Source organism: Phaseolus vulgaris, chromosome 8, assembly GCF_051622355.1.
Source record: "Phaseolus vulgaris cultivar YP4 chromosome 8, ASM5162235v1, whole genome shotgun sequence".
NCBI lineage: Eukaryota > Viridiplantae > Streptophyta > Magnoliopsida > Fabales > Fabaceae > Phaseolus > Phaseolus vulgaris.
Window position 1 is genome coordinate 2,260,205 of NC_143505.1, and position 21,945 is coordinate 2,282,149.

At 38.3% G+C, this 21,945-nt stretch overlaps 1 protein-coding gene across 1 annotated transcript; it reads right to left on the reverse strand.

The window, feature by feature from the left end:
* Positions 1–736: 736 nt before the first annotated feature.
* Positions 737–21,869, reverse strand: BIG (auxin transport protein (BIG)). Its single transcript, XM_068631460.2, has 14 exons — positions 21,352–21,869; positions 20,874–20,980; positions 19,786–19,948; positions 13,604–19,695; positions 12,034–12,651; positions 11,750–11,930; positions 10,596–10,830; positions 5,985–10,520; positions 5,681–5,903; positions 5,087–5,485; positions 4,850–4,993; positions 2,759–3,784; positions 1,864–2,358; positions 737–1,702 (listed from the first exon to the last, which is right to left on the reverse strand). Exons 1-14 carry the CDS (start codon positions 21,593–21,595, stop codon positions 887–889), a joined length of 15,279 nt encoding a protein of 5,092 aa, XP_068487561.2. The 5' UTR covers positions 21,596–21,869; the 3' UTR covers positions 737–886.
* Between the last annotated feature and the right edge of the window lie 76 nt (positions 21,870–21,945).

A 21,945-nucleotide genomic window follows, 5' to 3' on the forward strand; every position in this document is an offset into this window, starting at 1 on the left:
ATTCATTATTGCATTTCGGATATTTTTATCCGTAGGTGATTAGTGGCTTCCAGATATTTTTATCCATAATGGACTTTTCACTTGCGGATATTTTTATCTGTAATACACTTTGGACTTTTGACTTTCGGATATTAATATCCGTATTGAAAATTTTGACTTCTGGATATTAATATCCGTAGTGAAAAAAATAGACTTTCGGATTCTGATATCCGGGACCAGCTAAGCTCGGACAAAAACCAGAAACGACTGAAAATTGATTACTTACTTCATTAACTTGACAAACGAAGCTTACACTGAATGTCCGTGCACAACAAAGAATGTAACCTCCTCTTTTGCACCTCAAAGCAAAGCTTCACATAATAATGAACTTCCTCTACCTCACCATACAATATTTTTCAAAGTGAAGAAGACAATGGAATTTTAAAAAGTTCGTCGGATGCCAGTCACAATTGATCAGGTGCAGGAAGCAATTGCCTTGTCAATATCCTTTTTTTTAAATGGACTGGCCCATTTTTTTATTATATTTCGTCCTTATCACATTTTTATATATATAATAAGGAGATTTGAATGAGATTTTATTAAGAGATTTCTTCTTAATTTCATTTAAATAATAATGTTTTTAAAAATGTAAAATAAGTTTATGTGTAATCATGAATTTGGGGGGAGAGTGTATCTGGGTTATGTTGGGAGAAATTTGAAGTGTTGTTGGGAGTTATTTTTTTGAATGAAGCAGTTATTTCCACGCTATCACAATATCCGGCCTTGCATTTTCATCGGCTTCGTACGTTCAAAAGAACATAGTAGCCAAGCGTTTTACATTCCCTCAGAGTAGGAGTTAAGCTGTTAATATTTGAGTATTACAAATGAAAGATACAAAATCTCATCTTCAGCTTTTTCCCGCATTAATTGCAGCCTGCACAAAATCTTCACACCGGGTGAATCCGCCAGACAACACTTCAGCAAGAACACCAACTATGTCAAAGGCCTCCTGCAAGTCCTCTGCAGAACTAATGTCATCAAGCCATGACAGCATCTCGGTGGGGAATCCAAGCAGCTCCTTTACATTCAAGAGTCGCTCTGTCATCACTACTTCCCAGCCTTCCAGGTTTCCACTTTCATCTTCCCCTTCTGTTGTAGATGAAGCCCCATCAGTCCTTGCAGGTGTTGCACTTGCTGATTTCTTGACCTTGAAGAAATGTTGTAACTGCTCAATTAAGCCTGTATAGACAAGCATTGGACGAATAATAGACAAAAGATCATTCTTCCCTGCTTCTGCTGTAGCATTTTGGCCCACGGTTCCAGATTCTACACCTTGTGGAGGAGATGTAGCAGATGGTGCACGGGAATGTGTGTGCTGCATGTATGCATGGTAAATTCCACGCTGCAGAAAAGCGCGGCGATGCTGCAGCCAGGACTCGTAAGACTCCGAGAGAAATGAGTTTACCATCATAAATTGGACAGTCTCTTCTGTGCCGAGTGTAGGTTGGGTGCCAGATGGAGAAGAGGGTCTGACATCTGACGAGGAAGAGGATATGTATGCTGATACTGCCCTGGCCATGTTGCGACGCTGAGAGGGGCTTCCTTGATCAAGTAGATGGCGTGCCATTTGGATCATAAATGGGAGGAAACGGGAATTACTTTCTCGTCCACCCCCTCGACAATCTACACTGAACGATGCTCCTGTTGCAAACCGAGCTAACATCTACAAAGATGGGAAAAAAATGCATGAACACCAGTCAGACAATAATCACTTGATTAATCATTTTAAGCTTTTATTATTATTTTTATCATTACAATCTTAATCGTCAAACTCCCCACTCGGAAACAGGAAAAGAACAAACATATTACAGCTGAGTAACATACCAGAACAATGTCATAAGTCAGCAGGCGGAGCCTATTTCCATCAGCACGTCCAAGAGCATTCAGGTTGTCCCAATACTGGTCAACATGCCGAAGATACTGTGCCAGAGGAACAGATGGACCTCTGACCGGGAATAATGAATTACACAGAGACTCGTTGTTTCTAAGTGTTGCCCCATCCCACTCTTTCTTTGGATTCCTCAAAGCAGCATCAGCTCTCTTGGCCTCTTGGTGGCACTGGAAATGAATAATATTGAAGTAACTTACAGTAGTGTAAACGCACTCTCCTCCACGAGCACTTCCTGAAGAACCAACACCTAGATTCACTCGCTTACTATAAGAGTAAGCCCCCAATAAATCAGCAGGTCTTAAACTGTATCCTTCCCGGCATACCATGCATGCCAGCCCATCCTCCTCCTCTTGGACATCTTCTAAACCTTCAAGGACTGGGTGAGCAACAACAATGCGTTCACCTCCTTCTTGACGCATTCCAAGCCCCTATATCAGACATAAAGGATAATTCAAAAGGGAACACGAAATCAGATTCCGATAGAATTTGAAGTAGAATATGTACAAAGCATGCCATATCTGAATGAAAATTCAATCTGGTGAAGGAAAGCAATAAACAAGAAATATATATAAACAACAGAAAAGTTCCACTAAACTAAAATCAGCATTTTGCATTGACAGACAACAACAGAGTAGAATCACCATTCATATCAAACATTATGTTTGATCAGGCATAGTAAGCACTTAGAAAATCCCCGATGCCCTTTTCCCAATCAAAGAACATGCATGCTTAACCAAGAAAACAACCCAACAGTAAACTTAGTTTTACCATTTCAAACACTATTGTCTTTAAACTCAAGTGAGTAAATAAAGGTTTTATATAAAATACCTGAAGCAATTCCTCTCTCTTTCTTAAAGCCCGGCGCCTCATTTCATCCCTAGTTGCATGCCGCAGTTTACACACCTTCTCCTCCAAGAATCCATCTCCTTTGCCCTCCTTGTTAGATAGTGTGTCCAACAAATTTTCGGCCCTTACCCCAATTTCATTTACTACTGTAACTCCTTCCAAGGCATGCAACAAGGGTAAGATACCTTCTTCATCAATACACTTTTGAGTGAGCATATGCCCCATTGATAAACCCCTCAGCAAAGACAATATAAGAGGGACAGATGGCAGGGTTAAACCCTGTGCCCATTCAGCACTGCTCTTAAAGCCAGCCTGCCCTGTATTGGCAAAATTATCTTTCAAATATGTCATTGCAGTTTTAGTTATACCTTTCTCTAGGATAATGTCCTTTAATCTCTCTCCACAAGAACTTGTCTTGAGAGACTCTGAAACTCTAACAAAATTTTCCAGTGTGAATCTCTGTTTTGCAACTTGCTGAGAAATATTATCATCCTTTGGATTAATCAGATGTTGTTTCTGCAAATGGTCAAATGCACCCCAATCTTGCAAGTAAGGACTAAAATGCTCGATAAGAGCTTCCATTGCTGCAGGTTCACCATAGGTTAAGTAAGGCAATATTCGAGCAACCATCTCTGTGTTCCTCTGTTGTTTGTTTGATTTCTTAAGCCCCAATGGATGAGATAATCTCTCCAAGAACATTAGAACTATCTTTTTGGCTTGTTCACCTGTCCCAGCTTCTTCACTAGTGACAGTAAAGGCACTTTGTGTGATGCTTATATTGTCACTTTCATTTGCTTCTATGGTCAGACTTTCAACAATCAAAAGTATGCCTTCAGCTGGCTCCATAGCATCAACTGAGAAAGCTCGCCTTGCGGTCTCAAGAAGCAAACCTAAAGCTCCTAGCTTCAACAAGGCCCTTCTATTTTCTCTGATTTTGCAACAGTACATAAGAAGATTAAGAACTGCAACCAGTTGCTCCTGATTGGACTTGAAATCATCTCGCAGACGCTACACATCAGGAAAATGCGAGAAAATTATATTATCAATGTAAAGGTTTCAAACTGCAGGATTAGACGTTTTACCAAAACATCACACTAACATCAAAGCAACTACTAAATGAGCATGTCAAGTACAATGTCATTGTTTTGTCAATCTAGATGAAGATAAAATAATATCCAAAGAACCATTCCTAGTGAAAAATTATAATAAAGCAACAAAACTTTTTTAAAACTATACCATTCTCATTGAAAAGAACCATGATGTGTAGTAGTATTAGAGTAGTCTTACTCTAATATGTAATGATGAGATAGAATTTCTCCTAACCTAAAATAAATCTACTAGTATTAGAGATTTATTAGTATTCTTTAAAACAAAATCAAATTTAAACTGTACAATTAAATCAAATAAAATACAATATAATATATAGTAAATGGAACATATATACCTAATTTGTTTCGCAGCATATAACTGAAGAAAAGAATACATTAAAATAAAATAAGAGGTTTTCTTTTATCTATCTTAATCTTTCTGTTACATTGTTTCTCTCGGAGGTTTGTTATTTTCAGCTGTCCCCTTTCGTGTATCTGTTTTGTGTGTTTTGCTCTTTTTGCTTTCAAGGGTAGCTTCTATAAAGGCTCTCTTTGTATTCAGCTTTATACAAGATAGAAATAATAAATTATATATCACGTCAGTTTCTCTAAGAAATAAATATTATCAAAATGTTAGTACTATTTTTCTTGTAATACTTCAACTTCTATAGATGCTACAATGTTGTAGGCTAGTGTATTCAAAATAAGAGGCAGATTTATAAAAACTGTGAATATACAGCGGTCCAACTTAGAAAGACTTGCCAGCAGATAGCAAATGAACTTAAGAAACAATCATAAACGTCACAATTCACTTCCAAGCAGTTGTCAAACAGATATTAATTCACAGTTGATGTATTTCCCATGCATGAATTTTTAATTAAAAAAGAATGTTCATCAATTCCTATGTCTGCAAACATTAAAGTAGTTGAAATTTCCAAATACGACAATGTTCAAGTCAACAGATATCAATGAAAAAATTGCAAACCTGAATCATGGCCAGTAGTATCTCCAGTCCACCACACTCCCGAATAGCACCTGCTATGGCAAACTCAACCTCTGGATCCTGAGACTCCTCTCTATCTTCCTCCAACTCTTTAATCATAGGCTCAGTTGCCTCACCATCCAAACCCTGGAAATCATATTTAATCAAATATACTATATGAGTTCAAAACCAAATCTTTATCAAATAAACCAAATCATGTGCTCAATAATGGAAACAAACCTGAAGCCGATAAGTTACTGTCATTGGAGGGCAATCTCTGCATGAGTTGACAGCATTTGGAGACAACAAGTTGGAATTAGTCAGGTTTGATGATTGATTTGATTTCTTCCAGACTTGCTCATACACTTGTGCAATGCTCAAATCAAGAGAGATAATATTTCCAGCAACTAACAATTCCATTCCATAGTCATCCTCAAGAAGACCTAACAATTCCAACTGATGGCAGATCTTGTTCTTAACATCTCGCATTAATGGACCAATTTCAACACTTGAATATGGATTCTTAGTCATTGATCCCCTGATAAATTCTTCTTGTGTATGTGCTTTGTTCAGGACCAACAAATATACAGGCTCCGGTTTTGAGGGGCAGATCACATTGCAGAGTTGCTCTAAGATAAACTACAAAAGCAGATGTAGATCACATCAAGTTCACAAAACGAGTGAAAAAGCTTATTTTAAGTTTAACATTCACTACGTACAAGAATTCCTAAGTAACCAAACCAAATTGATACTTTGTTGGATAGAAAATTATTACAACTGATTCAAGGGATAAATAAGTTAGTTAGGAGAATGAAAAATATAATTCATCCATACCAAACAAGCCCGCCCCTTTCTCTCCTCCCTGTGTATTTCCAGGCCATTGACACATGCCCTAATGAATTGTCGCTTGTTTTCACTGCTTTCCAGCAGCAGACTATCTAAACGATCTTTAAGGAGACGATTGCAATCACTTATCAACTTTGTCTTTTGAACTATCAAGCCGCGAATTACAATAAGGGCCTCAAGAATTTCTGAAAGCAAGTCATCTCGCATGAATCTGGAAACAATAACATTTTTTAATGAGATGTAAACCAAAGTTGTAACATCAAAAGTAAAATTAATCAATCAAAAATTGTACCTTGATCTAACATTTGGAACCTCCAAAAATTTACCAAGAAGCTCTATGAGCTTGTGAAGGATAAACCCCTGGGTTATATCAATGTGCAGACTCCTCTCCAAAGACTCAACATTATTTACTTCTTGGGTAATTAGTGTACATATTGTCCGTAGACACCCCCGAACAGTCAAAAATAAAAGAGACTCCTCTGAATCTACCATCTTGAATAGCAACTCAAAATACTCTGCAGCACTTTCACCAGCAGAAAGTGTTGCAGGTAACAAAGAAACCACTAGGTTCAGCAATCGAAATCGTCTGGATGAACTTTGAGCACAAAGCATGCTTATGAGTGTGCACATCTCTGATCTAATAGATTGAGAACAAGCACTCAAAACAAGTTCTTTAACCCATGATCCCAACTCAAACACCGACAAGTCACTTTTAGCTGCTTTACCCACACGACGCTTCCACCTCAATGCATATTTAAGGGCTAGGTAATCATGCCTCTGGGGTCGTGACCTCTGGCTTATACCTTTGACAGCCTGAGATACTTTATATTGCCTTCTAACAAAATCAAGATAGGAAGCTCCCCTCTCCCATTCTGAATAGCTCAGTAATTGAATATCTCGAGTCTTGGGTGTCGCATCCCAATTTCTTTCTGATGAATCAGGAAAGGCTTTTGTTCCATTAACAGCGACAGCCCCAGTCATGGACCCAGACACACTTTGAATGCTCTCATCCTTTGTATTTGCAGGAGATTTCCCAAGTCCTTGCTCTTTGTCTGGTGTCTCAGGTTTTGGAGGTGTGCAGGCCTGAGATATAATTCTCAGACAAGGAAGAATGACATGCTCAGATATTGCCGGATGCTTGGCACCTAACTTGATGGAAGAAAACAATAATTGAAACACAACACGTAATCTGGATTCCCAGAATTCATCAGCCAAAGAACACACCTCAGAAAGTAGTAACAGTTCCTCACGCGTAGTCACAGCAATATCCATGGAGCGATGATGCTCAAGGCAGTACAAAACTTTCTTTTGTATCAGACTGTTCAACTCAGTAACTGCATTTACATCACCTTCAGATAAAGAACAAAGTACGATCCTTGCTTGAACACGGGCAGCTTTAGTCCCTTGATGAATGTTATTCTCAAATAACTCAGACAAAATGCCAGATGAAACAAGTTGTTTCTTAGAATTTGGATGCCTTGCTAGCACCTGTAGTAGTTCCAGACATTGTGTTACAAATGTAGTTGCACAGCCGTAGCAATTATTTGGTGATCTGGAAACAATAAATCTTGAGGCCACGCTAGCATCAGAATGCTTCTGGTGCAGATAATTCATCAACACCTTGCGTAGTCCTTGCAGTGTCTGGACACTTTTGCTGACAGAATCAAAAGCTGCTTTGCACTTCTCACCATACAAAACTCCAAGAAGAGCAATCTTCCTGTTGATTTTACATGAGGGACCAGGTAAAGAAACCATCATTTGCTGTACAGAGTCCTTCTGTTGCGAGTCTATTTCACTATCACCAATGCTTGATACAATTTTCAGCAAGGGCTTTTTGAAACCCAAAAGTTGCTGGTATCTTCTATGAGCATTCTCTGATTCAGATTCTATGGCTGCCAATCCCTTCTTCATATCTTCATCATTCTCCATATTATCAAATGTGAAACTTGGCTTTGCCATAAAATTAAACTCAAACCGCCCATATTTACTGTATCCACACTCATTGCATAGAAAAGAATCTAAATTCTCATAATTAATGTTGCGACATTGCCTACATTGATAAGCATTTTCATGACAATTGCTACATATGCCATGTTTATCTGTGACTGGACGACTACAACGTGGACATTGCAATGGTTCAAGAGACAATGCCTGAAGATTTTCATAGAATGAATCTAATTCAATCATGAAGTTACAAGCCGTAATTGGAATGGGAAATTCAACTTTAAGCTCTGTCTGATTGAATGCAAGATGACAACTTTTTGCACGCTTCCATAAAGACCAGTTATTTTTCAACTCAGACAAGTCAGTGACTGGCCTGTTATTGTAGTATAGGTTCAAAACCTTCACTGATTTTGACTTTCTGGCATCATGAACATTCATTGTCACAGTCTGGATTGTGTAACTCCCAGTGCATTTCACTATGATCCGGTTGTCAGTGAATTTTGTTTCAGATTTCAGAGATTCTAGCTTCATCTTGCTGTAAGGTACTTCAGGAGTGCTGCAGGCAACACAAGGTTCACTCTCCAGATAGTATCCATCAAATTCCACTAAGCCACTCAGAGTATTATATATGCGGGAATTTGGATGGTTGGCTAACAACTCATTCTGTGAATGGAGAGTCTCAAAGATACATCTAATTACATCCGATGTCAAGCATCGGTCCACAAGGTCAGAAATCTTGTGTTTTGAACTAGAATCAGGGGATCTTCCAAGCAACCAAGTAACAAGTTCTGTATACTCCACAATATTCTGTCCATACATGGGAAGGAATTTAACTTTCTGCAAGAGTGCAGAGAGAATGGTCTCCTTAAATGTTGGTTTAGCATGATGCCAGACACCATATAAAACTAATTTGGCTTCTACACGCACAGTAATTGAATTCCACTCCAAAAGGAAACAATCTATGAACTGTTTCAAAATATTGCCACTCTTGTCAGTGAAGACATCCACTGCTGCTTCCATATCTAAATAAGACTTCTCCGAACCAGATTCAGCTCCATCTTCACCTTTCTTTTTCTTCTTTGATTCTTGAGTGGTACCTGATTTGTTTGAACTTAGGTCTCCTGACTCCATTTTCGGAGGAGTGTGACCAACATCTTTTCCTGTATAGAAGGCAAAATTAAGAAGTTTAAGAGTCTGAATAACAGACTCTTCACCAAAATAAAATATACCATTTATCAGGAAAGACAAAATATCTCCATTCCTTAAACAGTACTTCTGCCAGTTACGAGGACGCGCAGCTGCAACTTCTGCCATAGTGGAAAGGCATTTCACAATCTTTACACTTCTTTCATATGGGATGGGATTATTTTGAAAACCACCGGATTTGTTTATGTGTTTATAAAGTCTCTTGGCTTCACTAGAGAACTGCCAAGAGTCTCGAACACTGTAATAATGAGACTTGCTCCCACAGAGATGTAGAAAAAGCCTCCTGGCATATCTTCTTACAAAATTGGTGTGAGGATTGTTAATGTAACTGCAGAGAACATCTTGATAACCATCAAGCTTCAAATCCTTACCATATGATAACTTGTAGACCTTTTCCTTTTCCCCAGTTTTGTCATGCTTTTCTGGCCGAACAAGGGTGTACACCAGTCGGAAAGCATTCTCTAATAAAAGCCTGTGGTAGTCCATGAAGATATCTGTTCGATGCACTTTGACATACGAATCAGAAAAGAAAGGTGAAAAATTACCAGCTGGTAAATCTCTACGGACTGTTAGTAGAGCCCCACATCCAGGCCCAGTATTACTATGCACACCTTCATTGTTAACAGGAGATTTGAAAACATACACTAGCTGCTGCAATATATCCATTAAATAATTTACAAAAGATTGCTGCCTAAGAGAATCACAAGCTCGAAGCAGTTGTGATGCAAAGTCAATCTTCTCTTGGTCATCTAATGAAGTCTTAACACTGGCTGAGGTTGATGGTGGAAAATGGACCACATTTTTGTCTTGCATGTCAGTTGTTCCACTCTGTCTTGGCATTGAACCATCACTACCAGGCTGATGCCAGTTTCTAAGCATCAATGTGAAAAACATGAAGACCAGGATAGCAACTTCGCCGAATGATGAACGGTATCTGGCTACAAATGGCCTGTTGAGATTAATCTCATCCAAAAACCACTTGATTACCTTCTCCAGATCTAAGCTATCTGGCTTAGAGCTGTCTATAAAAGGTCCACCCACAGCAGATGACAACCTGTAGAAAAGCTGCATAACAGGGATTGCCTGAATTCCTGAGGTTGAATCCATCCATCCTTTCAATTGTTCAAGAAGCTCAGAAAGAAGTAAAGAATTTATGGCCCGTTTTGAAGCAGAAATTGAGACAGGATCACTTAATGAAGTTGCAAAATCCCCAGAATCATTTAGTTCCAAGACATGAATTGATGGAGAAGAATTCTGCATCTGGCTATCAGCAGGAACAGGTAATAAGTTCTGGTCACTAACATCATCAGTTGTGAAGTGAAAGTCACTGCCATCTCCCACGGAATCCACTTCAATTGGAATTGCTGTCATAGGATGATCTCTAGAATGTGGTGGAGGAAGTCGATCTGCATCTAATTCATAACAAGCCTCACACAAGTCAAAATCAGGACAAACAGTACAATGCCATCTTCGCCTTAGTATAGGTACTGTTGAGCAACCATCACAACAATATTGGACTGATGAAGTGGTTGTGTCATCCTCAATCATGATTTGGTTGTTTCCAGAACTTGAGTCCACAGCACCAGGAACTGACACTACACTCTCAACAGCATCATCAGTAGCCAACATGGTCTGCTTTGGGAAAGGGACCTGAAGCAATCTCGAAGAAATGGCCAAACTGGGGGAAAGGGGATGTGTAAAACGTGAATATCAAATTCAGAGTAAGAAAACAAGAAAGAAATTAGGTAAATACCTGCTAGCTGTTTGAACAGCCTCATTGGGTGAAAAGAGAAGCTTCTTAAGTAACACAACAGAAGGTGCCACAGAATGCACTCCTGCATCTTTTCCATGTAGGGCCAAGCATTCAGCATAGCAATAAATGAGTTCAACCGCAGACATAACAATGTTGTTCATGGTTTGTGTGTCAGGCTGCTCAAAATCCAAAATTCCCCATAAAACTTGCATAAGTACATCCACCACCTCTGAGCCTACACCAGAAAAAGAACATCTTATATCATAATAGAATGACAGAAATAACAAACACGTCCACACAGGACAGAAAGACTTTTAGACTCTTGATTCATAAAATTAGCACCTCCATCAGTTGGATTGTATGATTAGCATAAGGGGAAAATGCATGATTAATCAAACTTATTCTGAATAGCCCAAAATTAATAAAAACACACGAAAATTAGTACAAAGAACATTTGATTTTTGAAACATCAGAACTCATGCATAAATTAAAATTACATGGGTATTTTCTTTAGAAACAATATTTTTCCACTCAAAATGCTGCTGAGTCAAATACCTGAGATCATGCAAACAGAAAACCTACACCACATTACTATGGTTCCTTGATTTCTCTCAATCCTAACCACAATATGATTCTACTAGCTCATAGCTTTCTCATATACCACTAAAGATCCTTCAGAAGTACTTCAATGCTATCCAAGTCATGACTCATCAGATTAATTTGAACAAGAACAATCTCGAAATACAAATATATTGCAAAAAAAAAAAAAGAATTGGTTTGATTTCTTCATGAACCATAATAAGTTCAGTGTTATTATAGGCACAATTTAATAGTTCATTTTAACATTTAGTATATTTCATATGATATTAAAACCACAAAGTCACATGTCAAATACCATTATAAATAATGGGTAATTGAAGATTTGGAAAAAAAGAAAGTAGATATTTTGTGGGAAGAAATACATGATTTTGAGAACAAAAAATAACATTCAGAAAACTCAATATTAAAATAAGGATCCTTAGCATGCAGTAAACATGGATGTTTCGAATTGACCAATGCCTGTTCTTACTTATCTACCCACTGTGTTTAAAAATATACAAGAAAAAAGCTATTTTTTATGCATTGTACGACTCAATCAGCAAAGACAACAATACCATTTGTCTCCAGAAATGTTGCTAAATTTGAGCGGCGTTGCAATGCAATCTTACAAACTGCACGCATCTGGGTGGTGAACTCTTCGATGATCGAACTTCCTGAAGCACCCCCTATCCCTAGCCTTGAGGATAACATTGATGAGGATTTTACAACTCCAAGAAGCCGCATGGTATCCTTAACCTAATGTGAGAATTACAAGTAGTGATATTTAGCACGGCATTACAAGCAGAAATAATGACAAAACAGACTTCGTATAGGAGAAACAAATGACATTATAGATTACTTGATGGTATATCTCTTTCTTTGGAAAAACTGCTTGTAGGACACGACTAGCAGAAGCCTGCAGAATTGGTTCTCTATCACACTCGAATATTGTTTCTAGTAACGGCTTGCACTTCAGTTTTTCAAGTTCAGTTCTTGCTTCCTCAAACCTTGAGCAATCCTGTTGCCTACATGATGAATAGAACTTAGTAATTAGCTTGAGCCCATCTGCTATTACTTGTTCCTGAATAGGAGCAGATTGCATTGACCGGCGCTTCTTTCCAGATCCACTAATTGATGAATTTGAACCAAGTACTCTTGCTTCCATGTCTAAAACAGCATCCATTTTCTCTTTCCAACCAAATTCATCTTTAGCTCGGCCATAAACTTCGAGTGAGTCTATTCTTGGGAGCGTTGAGCCATTAAAGGTTGGCCCAACTGAGATTGCAAATTCTTCATCTGCGAGAAGTGACTCTGCAACAGTGAATGGAATATCATACCAGGACCTCATTCCCTCATCTAATTTAACAACTCTTTGGAAAATAGAAATGCTAGATGGTATGTGACTTGCTGATGTATTTCCCACATGAACACGAAAACCAACCATGACTATATCAGGATTTGAATTGAAGATGGATATCTGTAAAGATACATCAAGGACGAAATTAGGAAGATAAAAGGCTATAATCAATCACTTTCAAAAGACAGCAAAAAAAGCATCTACACAAAGTGAAACTACCTCCCATCCCATGTAATCATCATCATCATTTCCTTACCCGCCCTTCTAATTTTAGTACTTGGACAAAATAAATGTAATTATACAAAACAGATTCCTTTTTACCAAAATATTCATATCCTAAAAGAAAATAACTACCTAAAAAACAATGAAATGTTTTATTGATTACAACTAATAAGAAAACCTGGCCACCCAGACATGGTGTCCGAATCCAACTTCCTAAATTATAACATGCATCAGAAACTACTTACTCAAATAAATAAGCATCCATACATTTCCCCGTATTTGATCAAATTTAGAACATGAAAAGGGGAGCAGGGAAGAGGATAGGAGTTCTACCTTAGAGTATCAATTATAAAATCAGATCCGGGTTATTAAAAAATGGTTATTTAGGACTTTATTTTTAAAAAAGGACTATTACTATATCATCTGGGGGTGTTTGTTGAATTTTTAAACTAGTTTCAGTTGTATGGGTATATGTTGGAACCAGATACAAAAGTCCGTATAAAAACAAACCAGGTGGAAATTGGGTTCAAAATAATGCTTTATTAAATTTATACATAATGAACATGCTAATTAAACCATTAGAGTGATCACCAATCCATTCTATCTTATTTGAAATGGTAGAGTGAAAAGCTCAACTTTCTATGAAGAATTTTATTTGAAATTTGCTTCAACTGAGAACTGGTTTAGGCGTTAATCAAACAACCTACACATAAAAACAAGACCCATTGTACCTAAATACTTGATTTTAGGAAGTTGTTGATCCCCCCAGCCACAAAACAGTGTATGTCACAATGTACAACAATTATAAATATTCACTTTGAAATAAAATTAACTGAAACAAATAAGATACCTTAAAACCAGAGGGACTTGGACTTTCTAGAAAGCCATCCTCATTTAGAAAACTCTGTTTAGCTCCATCAGAATCTCCATTTCTGATGGCATCACCACCTAGTTTCACATCCGGTGTAATGCACACAGTCTTCTCAAAGAAATCAAGAGGAAATTCAGGATTTGTACCAGCATAGGCTTTGTTGAGGATTCCCGAACCCAATTTCTTAACTTTCTCAGATGCTACGATCACACTTGCATCCACACCAGCAGGGGTATGAGAATATATTTGAAGGCTACCATCATCATGTAAAACAAAACAGTGGATTTTATCCTTTGATAATGGTTTGTATGCAGTCATACCAACTATAGGTGAGGTCGAACCAACCGAATGCCGCATACACTGAGCAATTATCTCAGATTCCCCCATTGACACAGTAAGAGCAGAATTTGATTTCATTGTTGATAAGCAAACAAATAATCCACTGCCAGACAGCAATTCTTTCCAATGATGTACTCCAGCAGGCCGGAGATTACTTTCTTGTTCCTCATATACAGAAGACACCTCAACTAGAGAAGCCGCATCAGGGCTTGGGCGACCAACCAATGAGGTGCCATCTTGAAAAGATACAAAGAGTAGCTTATAAGTTGGAGAGAAATATAATGATGATCCCTTTGCATGAGTCTCTTTCCCCTGGAGTTGTACAAGTTCTTTCAATGGCACAGCCCCAACATTACCTTTGACTGACAACTCTAATCTGAATATGTTTCCATTTTCTGAAAGAACAAGGAGAAACATTCTACCTTGGGAAGCTGGACAAAGAACTGCATCAACAATCATGTCATCTTGCAAAGTGAAGTAGTGCATTGGACTGATGTTGTCCAAGGAAAGGTCATATATCTTAACAAATCTGTTAGTCACAACCATCAATTGAACTTGAGAGCACGGAACCCAATCCACCCGTCTAATATATGCTCCTTGCAAAGCTAGTTCAATGGCAAGGCGGTCAATCACTTCACCACGAGGATTCAGTGTCAGGACCTGGCAATCCTCATAACCTGCTACAAGAAGATAGTTCTCAACCACAGGATTGAATGCAAGTTGTACAATTTCAAAGCGGACAATATTTTTGGAAAGAGGTTTCACATTGGTCTTGTCAGCTGTCACTGGTGCAATGGTAGCTTGACCAATCAACTGTGCAACATCGTATATAGCAACTTTATCACCTTCACCAATGGCAAGTCGACCTCGTACACTCACACTGAGTAAAGACTTCACAAGAGAACCACTTGCTAAATGTGATTTAATCTCTTTGGCATTTGAATAGTCAACCTTTATCTTGAGATCAAATGATCCACTTTTATATGCTTTCTTTAATTGCAAGAGATCAATGCCATGAGAAATAACCTTGTCTTCACCCGTTCTGATCTTCTTATCCCTAGAATGGTGAGAATCTCGTCTGCTTCGTATAAATGGCAACAAAGAAGAGCAAAGATTCAGCACCTGACTCTCAATATCAAGTTCTTCCAATAACATTGGAATCCCTTCTTGAAGCTCCTTTGGAATACATAACCTGAGAGAGTTATCTGCATCTGAACTGATTTCTTCTTCAAAATCTGAATCACTGTCTGGCAACTGATCCCCGTCCTCAGGGAAAGGTAAAAATGACTGAAAAGTATTTGAGCCTCGAACAGGTGCACTGCTATCTCCAGTAAACTTTCGAGGTTTCAGGCATTGACAATTGCTACCCCTCACACCCCCAGCTCCGCAGTCACAAAAGAATCGGCTTGAACGTGAATAGACAACACGATGACCCCGATGACATACCTTGGCACAGACTGAGCAGCAGCCTTTGGATACAGTCAAGTCACATGTATAGCAGAAATACCAATGTTGCTCCATGAAATTGCTGCCACTGGAAGTAAATGTGCAAACTTTAGAGGCAAGGGCCCTTTCACTGTTAGCATCCTCTTCGTCATCCTTATCTATGCTAAGAACCTCCCCATCAGAAGTTGCATCATCCTCATCCTCATCTACAGAAGTTGCATCACATTCGAGAGAGGTTGATCCCCCTTCTTGATTGGCAGAAAGAATAAATGTCTCAGAATTTTTTCTAGATCCAACCAGCCGAGCAGAAGCATGTCCTACTCCAAGACTATTGCCAGAAGAACACTTCTTAGTTGTCTTTTGCAAGGAAATTTTACCAGATCCACAATCACTCAAGACAGTTTCAATAAAGCCAAATAGAAACTTCAGTCCGGGAAGCAGATTTTCATTGGTCACCAGTTTCTCCATCAACATTACAGTCCTCGTCAGAAGCTGTTTCATCAAGAACTCGCCTCTAGAAATCTGAACAATGAAATTGAAAAAAGACTTTGCTACATGTATATCAAACAACAAAAAGGCAGAATCAAGTGACCCCAATGCAGAATTAAAAATATGCTGTTGCAGTTCTTTTGATTGTTGTTCAGAGGGTGGTGATACAAGACACAGAATAAAATTCATTGTTGACTCCCTAAGAGAAATGGAGCTCCCATTTGCACAGTTCATCCCACAATCTGATTTCATTATGCTTCCTAAAAGCCTCCTCTCCAACCACTGAGATACACATTGTACATCTCTGTCTAGAAATTTCCTTTGTATCTTCATTCTGAGGTCAGGAAATTGCTCGCCAGACAAAAGATCCACAAAGAAACCAAGAACCTTCACATTCACTGATTCAGAGAAACAGGAATCTAAAGAATCTATTAGAACCAAGCCGTCGCCAAGATGCAACTGCAAAACCCTATTCATCTTTTCAGGCACATTTTCAACACCAAGATAAAATTGAAATATAACAGACTTTGAAGGGTCTTTTCTTAGGCTGTTTAATATCTCAATAATTTTACAGATTATCCATTCCCGAAGACTGCAATCACTTGCCCCTCCAGCATTGACATCCTTCAGAAACCCTTCCATTTGTTTCATTAGAATTAAATTTTCATAACATGATAATTCCAGTTCAGCACTCAAGCTCTGATAGATAGTGTCGCATTGCCCATGGACACTTTCGAAGATCCTATCATACTTGATGACTGTTACTGCATCAAGAACTTGTTCAAGGACTTCAGCCTCCATGTTAATAATATTTCCTGTTTCTTTTATTCTAAGTAACCCATTTAAGGCAAAGATAATTCCTCTTATACTAAGGACACAAGAAAACATAGTAGCACTGGGAGTAGAGAGATTGAAAGGAAATCCATGCAATAGGCACTCCCAAGAAGCTTTAGAAAAAATTCCAGAAGTTTTTTTATCAACAACAGCATCCAGCCTTGATATGAGGGAAATAATAGATTGCAACTCGCCTGCATTGGAACCACTCCTCTCCAGGAGCTCATCCTGCAGGCTTTGGTCCATTTCAGTATGTTTCAGAAGCAAGAATGGGGAAAACCCAGAGGCCAGATTTTGCTTGTTACTAAGGATATCAAGGAAAGCGATTTGACAAACTTGTAAATACTTGTTCAGCAATGATGAGAACAACCTTACAAGCAATGCAAATTGGCCAGACTCAATCATGGAGGAAATCATGTTTCCAGCAAGTTTAACATAGTTATCATCCCCCAAAGCATTCTCCATCCAGATTAGACCATGTCCAGAAATAGCATTGTCCATGTAATATTTCCATATGCCCACATTAGTGAACGAGAGCACCAGAGAAAGCCACATTCCACCTCTGAGGAAATACCAATCTGATTGCTCAATGCATTCTGGTATGGAAAAAGAATTTAAATGTTGAAGCATGCTCAATATAACATCTGGAGAAATATTTACTTTCCCAATGCCCTCTGGATGGCCAAGGAGTAAATGGCTGAAGTGGAAAAAATGAAACATATTAGACAGATCCACAGGATGGTCTTGATCCCAAGCTATAATTGAATGGACAGCATCAAAGCCTACATAAGGAATATCCCAACAAAGGGAGAAAACATATCTTTCAACAATTAGATCTTCAACTGCAACAGCTCTTTTACCACTCCAAAATCCCAGAATCAGCGAAAAAGTAAAATATATCTCTTCCCAGTTCAAAGCTAAGCTGTCAATTGCCAAACCTTCCCTGATAAGAGAAGAAGACCCAGAAATATCAATTAGGTGTCCAATCAAGCTACTCACAAAAGTTTCCTCTCCAATCAATCCACTTGCAATGTTTCTAAATGCAGTTGACAACCAAGATGACATATGATCATTAACTTTGTTTGGGGTGGATGAACCAGAAAGTGGTGCTTCTCTCAACTTAGATCGCACATCTATGAGCAATGATGTTGGACAAGTATGTTGGTGAAATATCATATGTCGTAGAATTAAGATCAACCTTGAAACTACTAAAGCCCAACATGTTAATTGTGTGCTGTTCAAATCTAATGTCGAATTAGAAACTTCTTTGAGGGATGAAAAGATTAATTTTGCCATCACTGCCTTTTCTCCTTCAGAAGACAAGTGGAATGCCATAAGAACTACCTCAATATGAAACAGCAAGGGAAGAGTACCAGCAAGATCATTGATACTTGGGCATTTTATGCAGACTGCTTTTGCCTTCTCAACAACAAAGGTGACATATACCCTGCAAATCTTGGTTCTCAACTGGCTACCAGAAGAACCAACCCTACAAAACAATGTGTGAGCAAGCAGGGTCAGGGTTCTATCATTGTAGCAGAAGGAACCATTCTCAACAGTCAGGATTTTATCCACAAGGTAGTCTTCAAGAGAATCATTCAAAGCATGGTTAGTGAGAAGGTTGCATAAAAGATCAAAGCACAGATCATGAATTTGCCCAATCTTTCCATCATCATGCAATGGAGTGCAACTATCAGACATATTATCTTCAGAACAACAGCCCTGACAACTGAGTAGGGAAAGCAAAATGTCAATGTCTCTACTGCCAAGTTTATTGCAGGCATCAACATAAAGAGAAGGATGCCATTCAGAAGAGAAGATGCAAGTTTTGAGAAAGCTCAAAAGTTCTATAGCAGCTTGCATTGGCATATTTTGGTAGCTGGAACTAGAAACTAATGCAGTAACAGGTGGTTGTTCACATCCATCAGTAGATCCAACAGATCGTCCAGTTTCAGAAAAAAGATCTCCAAAAAGAGCCTCATCCTCATGGCATACTGCATTTTCAACTTCAGATGTTCCAACAACTTTAGCCAAACTAGAATGGGACCTTTCTAATTTTGGCCTTAATTTCAGTCCTTCGGAATGAAGGAACAAAGCAAGTTGCATCAAATTGGTAATCCATTGACTTGACACTGGAAATATCAATTTTAGAATCTCTTCAAAAGTAAATCCCTTCAGCAAAGGAACAGACCCAAGATGAAGACATGAAGGAGAACTGATCTGTGAATCAGTAGAACTGCCAACACATTCCTCCTGGAAGTCTTTCCATTCAAAAGGAATTTGATGTGTTTGTCTTTTCAGATCATTAATGAGCTTCAGAGTATAAACAACAAATCGGGGGATGTAAGCAAGGGGGGGCTTCAAATTGGGAGAAGATTTGTCATATGTCCAAACAGAAGAATCCAAACTCTCCAATATAGCTGCTATAATACATGTTTGAATATTCTGGGCAACATTGCTATTGCCAAAAATAACCTGAACACTGTGAAGAAATTCTTCAATAACCATTAAAACAATGCTATCAAAACTTCCTTCAGTAGTAGCATAGGTATTCACAAACTCCAGTTGAATTCTAAACAAACTACATAGAGTATCAGAAAATGTCGCAACTGCCTTCATCAATACGGCATCGTATTCAACATATGGAACATCTTTCAAAAGACTTCCAAGTATCTTTAACATCCTCAAAATGAAAGACAATCTCCTTCGAAAATTTTGACTCACAGCCCTCTCATCCAATACATCTTTTACTTTAGCTAACTTATTGCACAGCAAGATCAAGCGAGGAGTGTATTTTCCATGGACAACTGCCCAGTGTTGGGATAGAAAGAGAAAATTATTGAAATATTGATCACAAGTTTGTTCAATGAATCCAGATTCTTGCCTATCATGAGGCAAGCGTTCGGAGGCCAAACTCTTTAGAAGCCAATTCATTGATTTTTCATCCTTTGAGCATCTGAATCCTTTTAAAGATGAAAAAATAGCAGTGGTTAGGTTAAAAGAAAAACCATGACAAGACAGCAATTGACTGATTTTGGGTAGTAACGTGATACCTTCTAGGTGGCATTTTTTGTAGTCGTCCACAAAATTACTACAACAATCATCAACAATTGTCAAAATATCTACCAAGGCACTTGCAGTTGTAGGTTGCGACATGTCTGCAACTATATTTATTCCATCAACCAAAGCCATCTCTAAGAGGTATATCATGTTGTTCTGGAAGATGCACCAACAATGAGTAATACAAAAAAAATACCCACTATTTTAACAATAAAAACACAGGTCAGAACAATTAATAGAGAAGATCAACAATTTAACCTATGCCCACCAGAATATACTTTGTTCTAAATATTTTTTAGTAAAGAGATGCCTTTTTGCTTCCTCAGTCCGGAATAGAAATCAGAAAGACCTATTAGCATACAATATCGTGATGGAGAAGGAAGGAACCAACAAAATTGGGCCCAATATACATTTTTTCATTCAATGTCCTAAACATCTCAGGAAGGCTTAAGGCAACTTGGGCTAAATGAACATATAGAGACTTTAGAATCTGTTGCCAAATCTATTATTGTATATGTTTGCCCATCTAACTTATTCTTGAGACAATTCTTTTAACAAAAATAAGGGAACAATGCGATTTTGGTATTATTACATGTAATGTAACACGACTCTTTTTTCTATTTGTAAACTTTCAATTTTCTGTTCTTTAGAGGTTGTTCATCATCTATAACGTAACTTCTTTATTTTTTTAATTTTTTACTTTCTTAAACAATAGAGCATAGACAGCGCGTACTCCATCCTAGAGGTGCAACACTCAAATCCCATTAGTTGCAATGGGGAATAGGCTACCCACTATCGTATGGGTTCCAATCTTCTTTAATGCATTCTTATTTATATATTGAAAAACAAATTACTGTTTCATATTGATGCATAAGTTCATAAAAACTCTTATGCCACTGTTTACTCAATAGAGTTGTCATTGATGCGCCCTATAAAGTAACATTTAAATTGCATTCAAATAATACTCTCTGATCTGTATATTTGAGAATTTAGAGACAAAAATAGACTTCTCTAAAAAGTATTGCCGAATATTCAATAAAGCCTGCACCCTAATTCCATTAAATTTCCACCCTCAACATACCTGAATTCCTAGATCATCACTATCGAATCCTGAATTCTCCAAATAGCACAAAGCAAATTCTATAGACTGCTGCACGATTGCAACCAGTACGCCATCCGCCTGCTCCACTATTCATGCAAACCAAATCACAACACCAAACGATGGTTAAAACTTACAAAAAAAAAAAAAATCATTTCAAAACAATACAAAAACAGGAAGAGAAAACTTAGATGCAGTTAGATAGGTGTTTTGGTGCTTTCTCCGATCACAATTGGAATAGCTTCATCTTAATAACTTACATAATAAATGTTTCTATAAAAGTTCAACACAACAACCGACATTACTGCGTCGAAACTCAATCTGATTGGAGAACATCGCCATAACTACATATAAAACAGTCTCTCAAGTTTTTGTGTATAAAAAGGAAAACACTCACACAACAACAACGAAGATCACACAAGTCAAATCGTGCAACAGCAAATCAAGTTCGTAAGAGTACCTGAGAAAGATCGAGAAGCGGACGCGATTGCGTAGGCGAAGGAAGAAATTCCGTGAATCTGCGCGTCGGTCCAGGAGAGGAAGCACGAGGTTCCGTCCTCAGACGATTGGAGAGCGCGGCGGAGGAGCGAGCAGAAGGCTTTGAGACCTAACCGCACGGCGTCATCGGAGCGGAGCTGTTTGATGAACTCGGCGGAGGAGGAGGAGGAAAGAGCGTCAGCCAGGACGGTGAGGCCCTCGGCCATGACGGAGCGAATCGAGAGAGAGAAAGAGGTTTGTTTGAAGAAGAGTGAGTGTGTTATGCAGAAGTGGAATTGAGTAAAAAGACGTGTAGTAAGGGGTTTATGGTATTTATAGTGTTGAAGCCGTGATGAATGAATTGGAGAAGAAGAAAGGGACAGAGATATAGTATTACTATTGGTGCTGCTTTCTGAGTTTGCTTAATGGGAAAGCACCATTTTACCATTTCTCATTTCTCATTTCATTCTACTTTCGCTCTTCTCTTCTCCCATTGCCAAACACAACAAAATAAACCCCAAATAATGTTAAAATAATTATCTAAAAACCCTTTCTTACTCTCCCATTTTGTAATCTA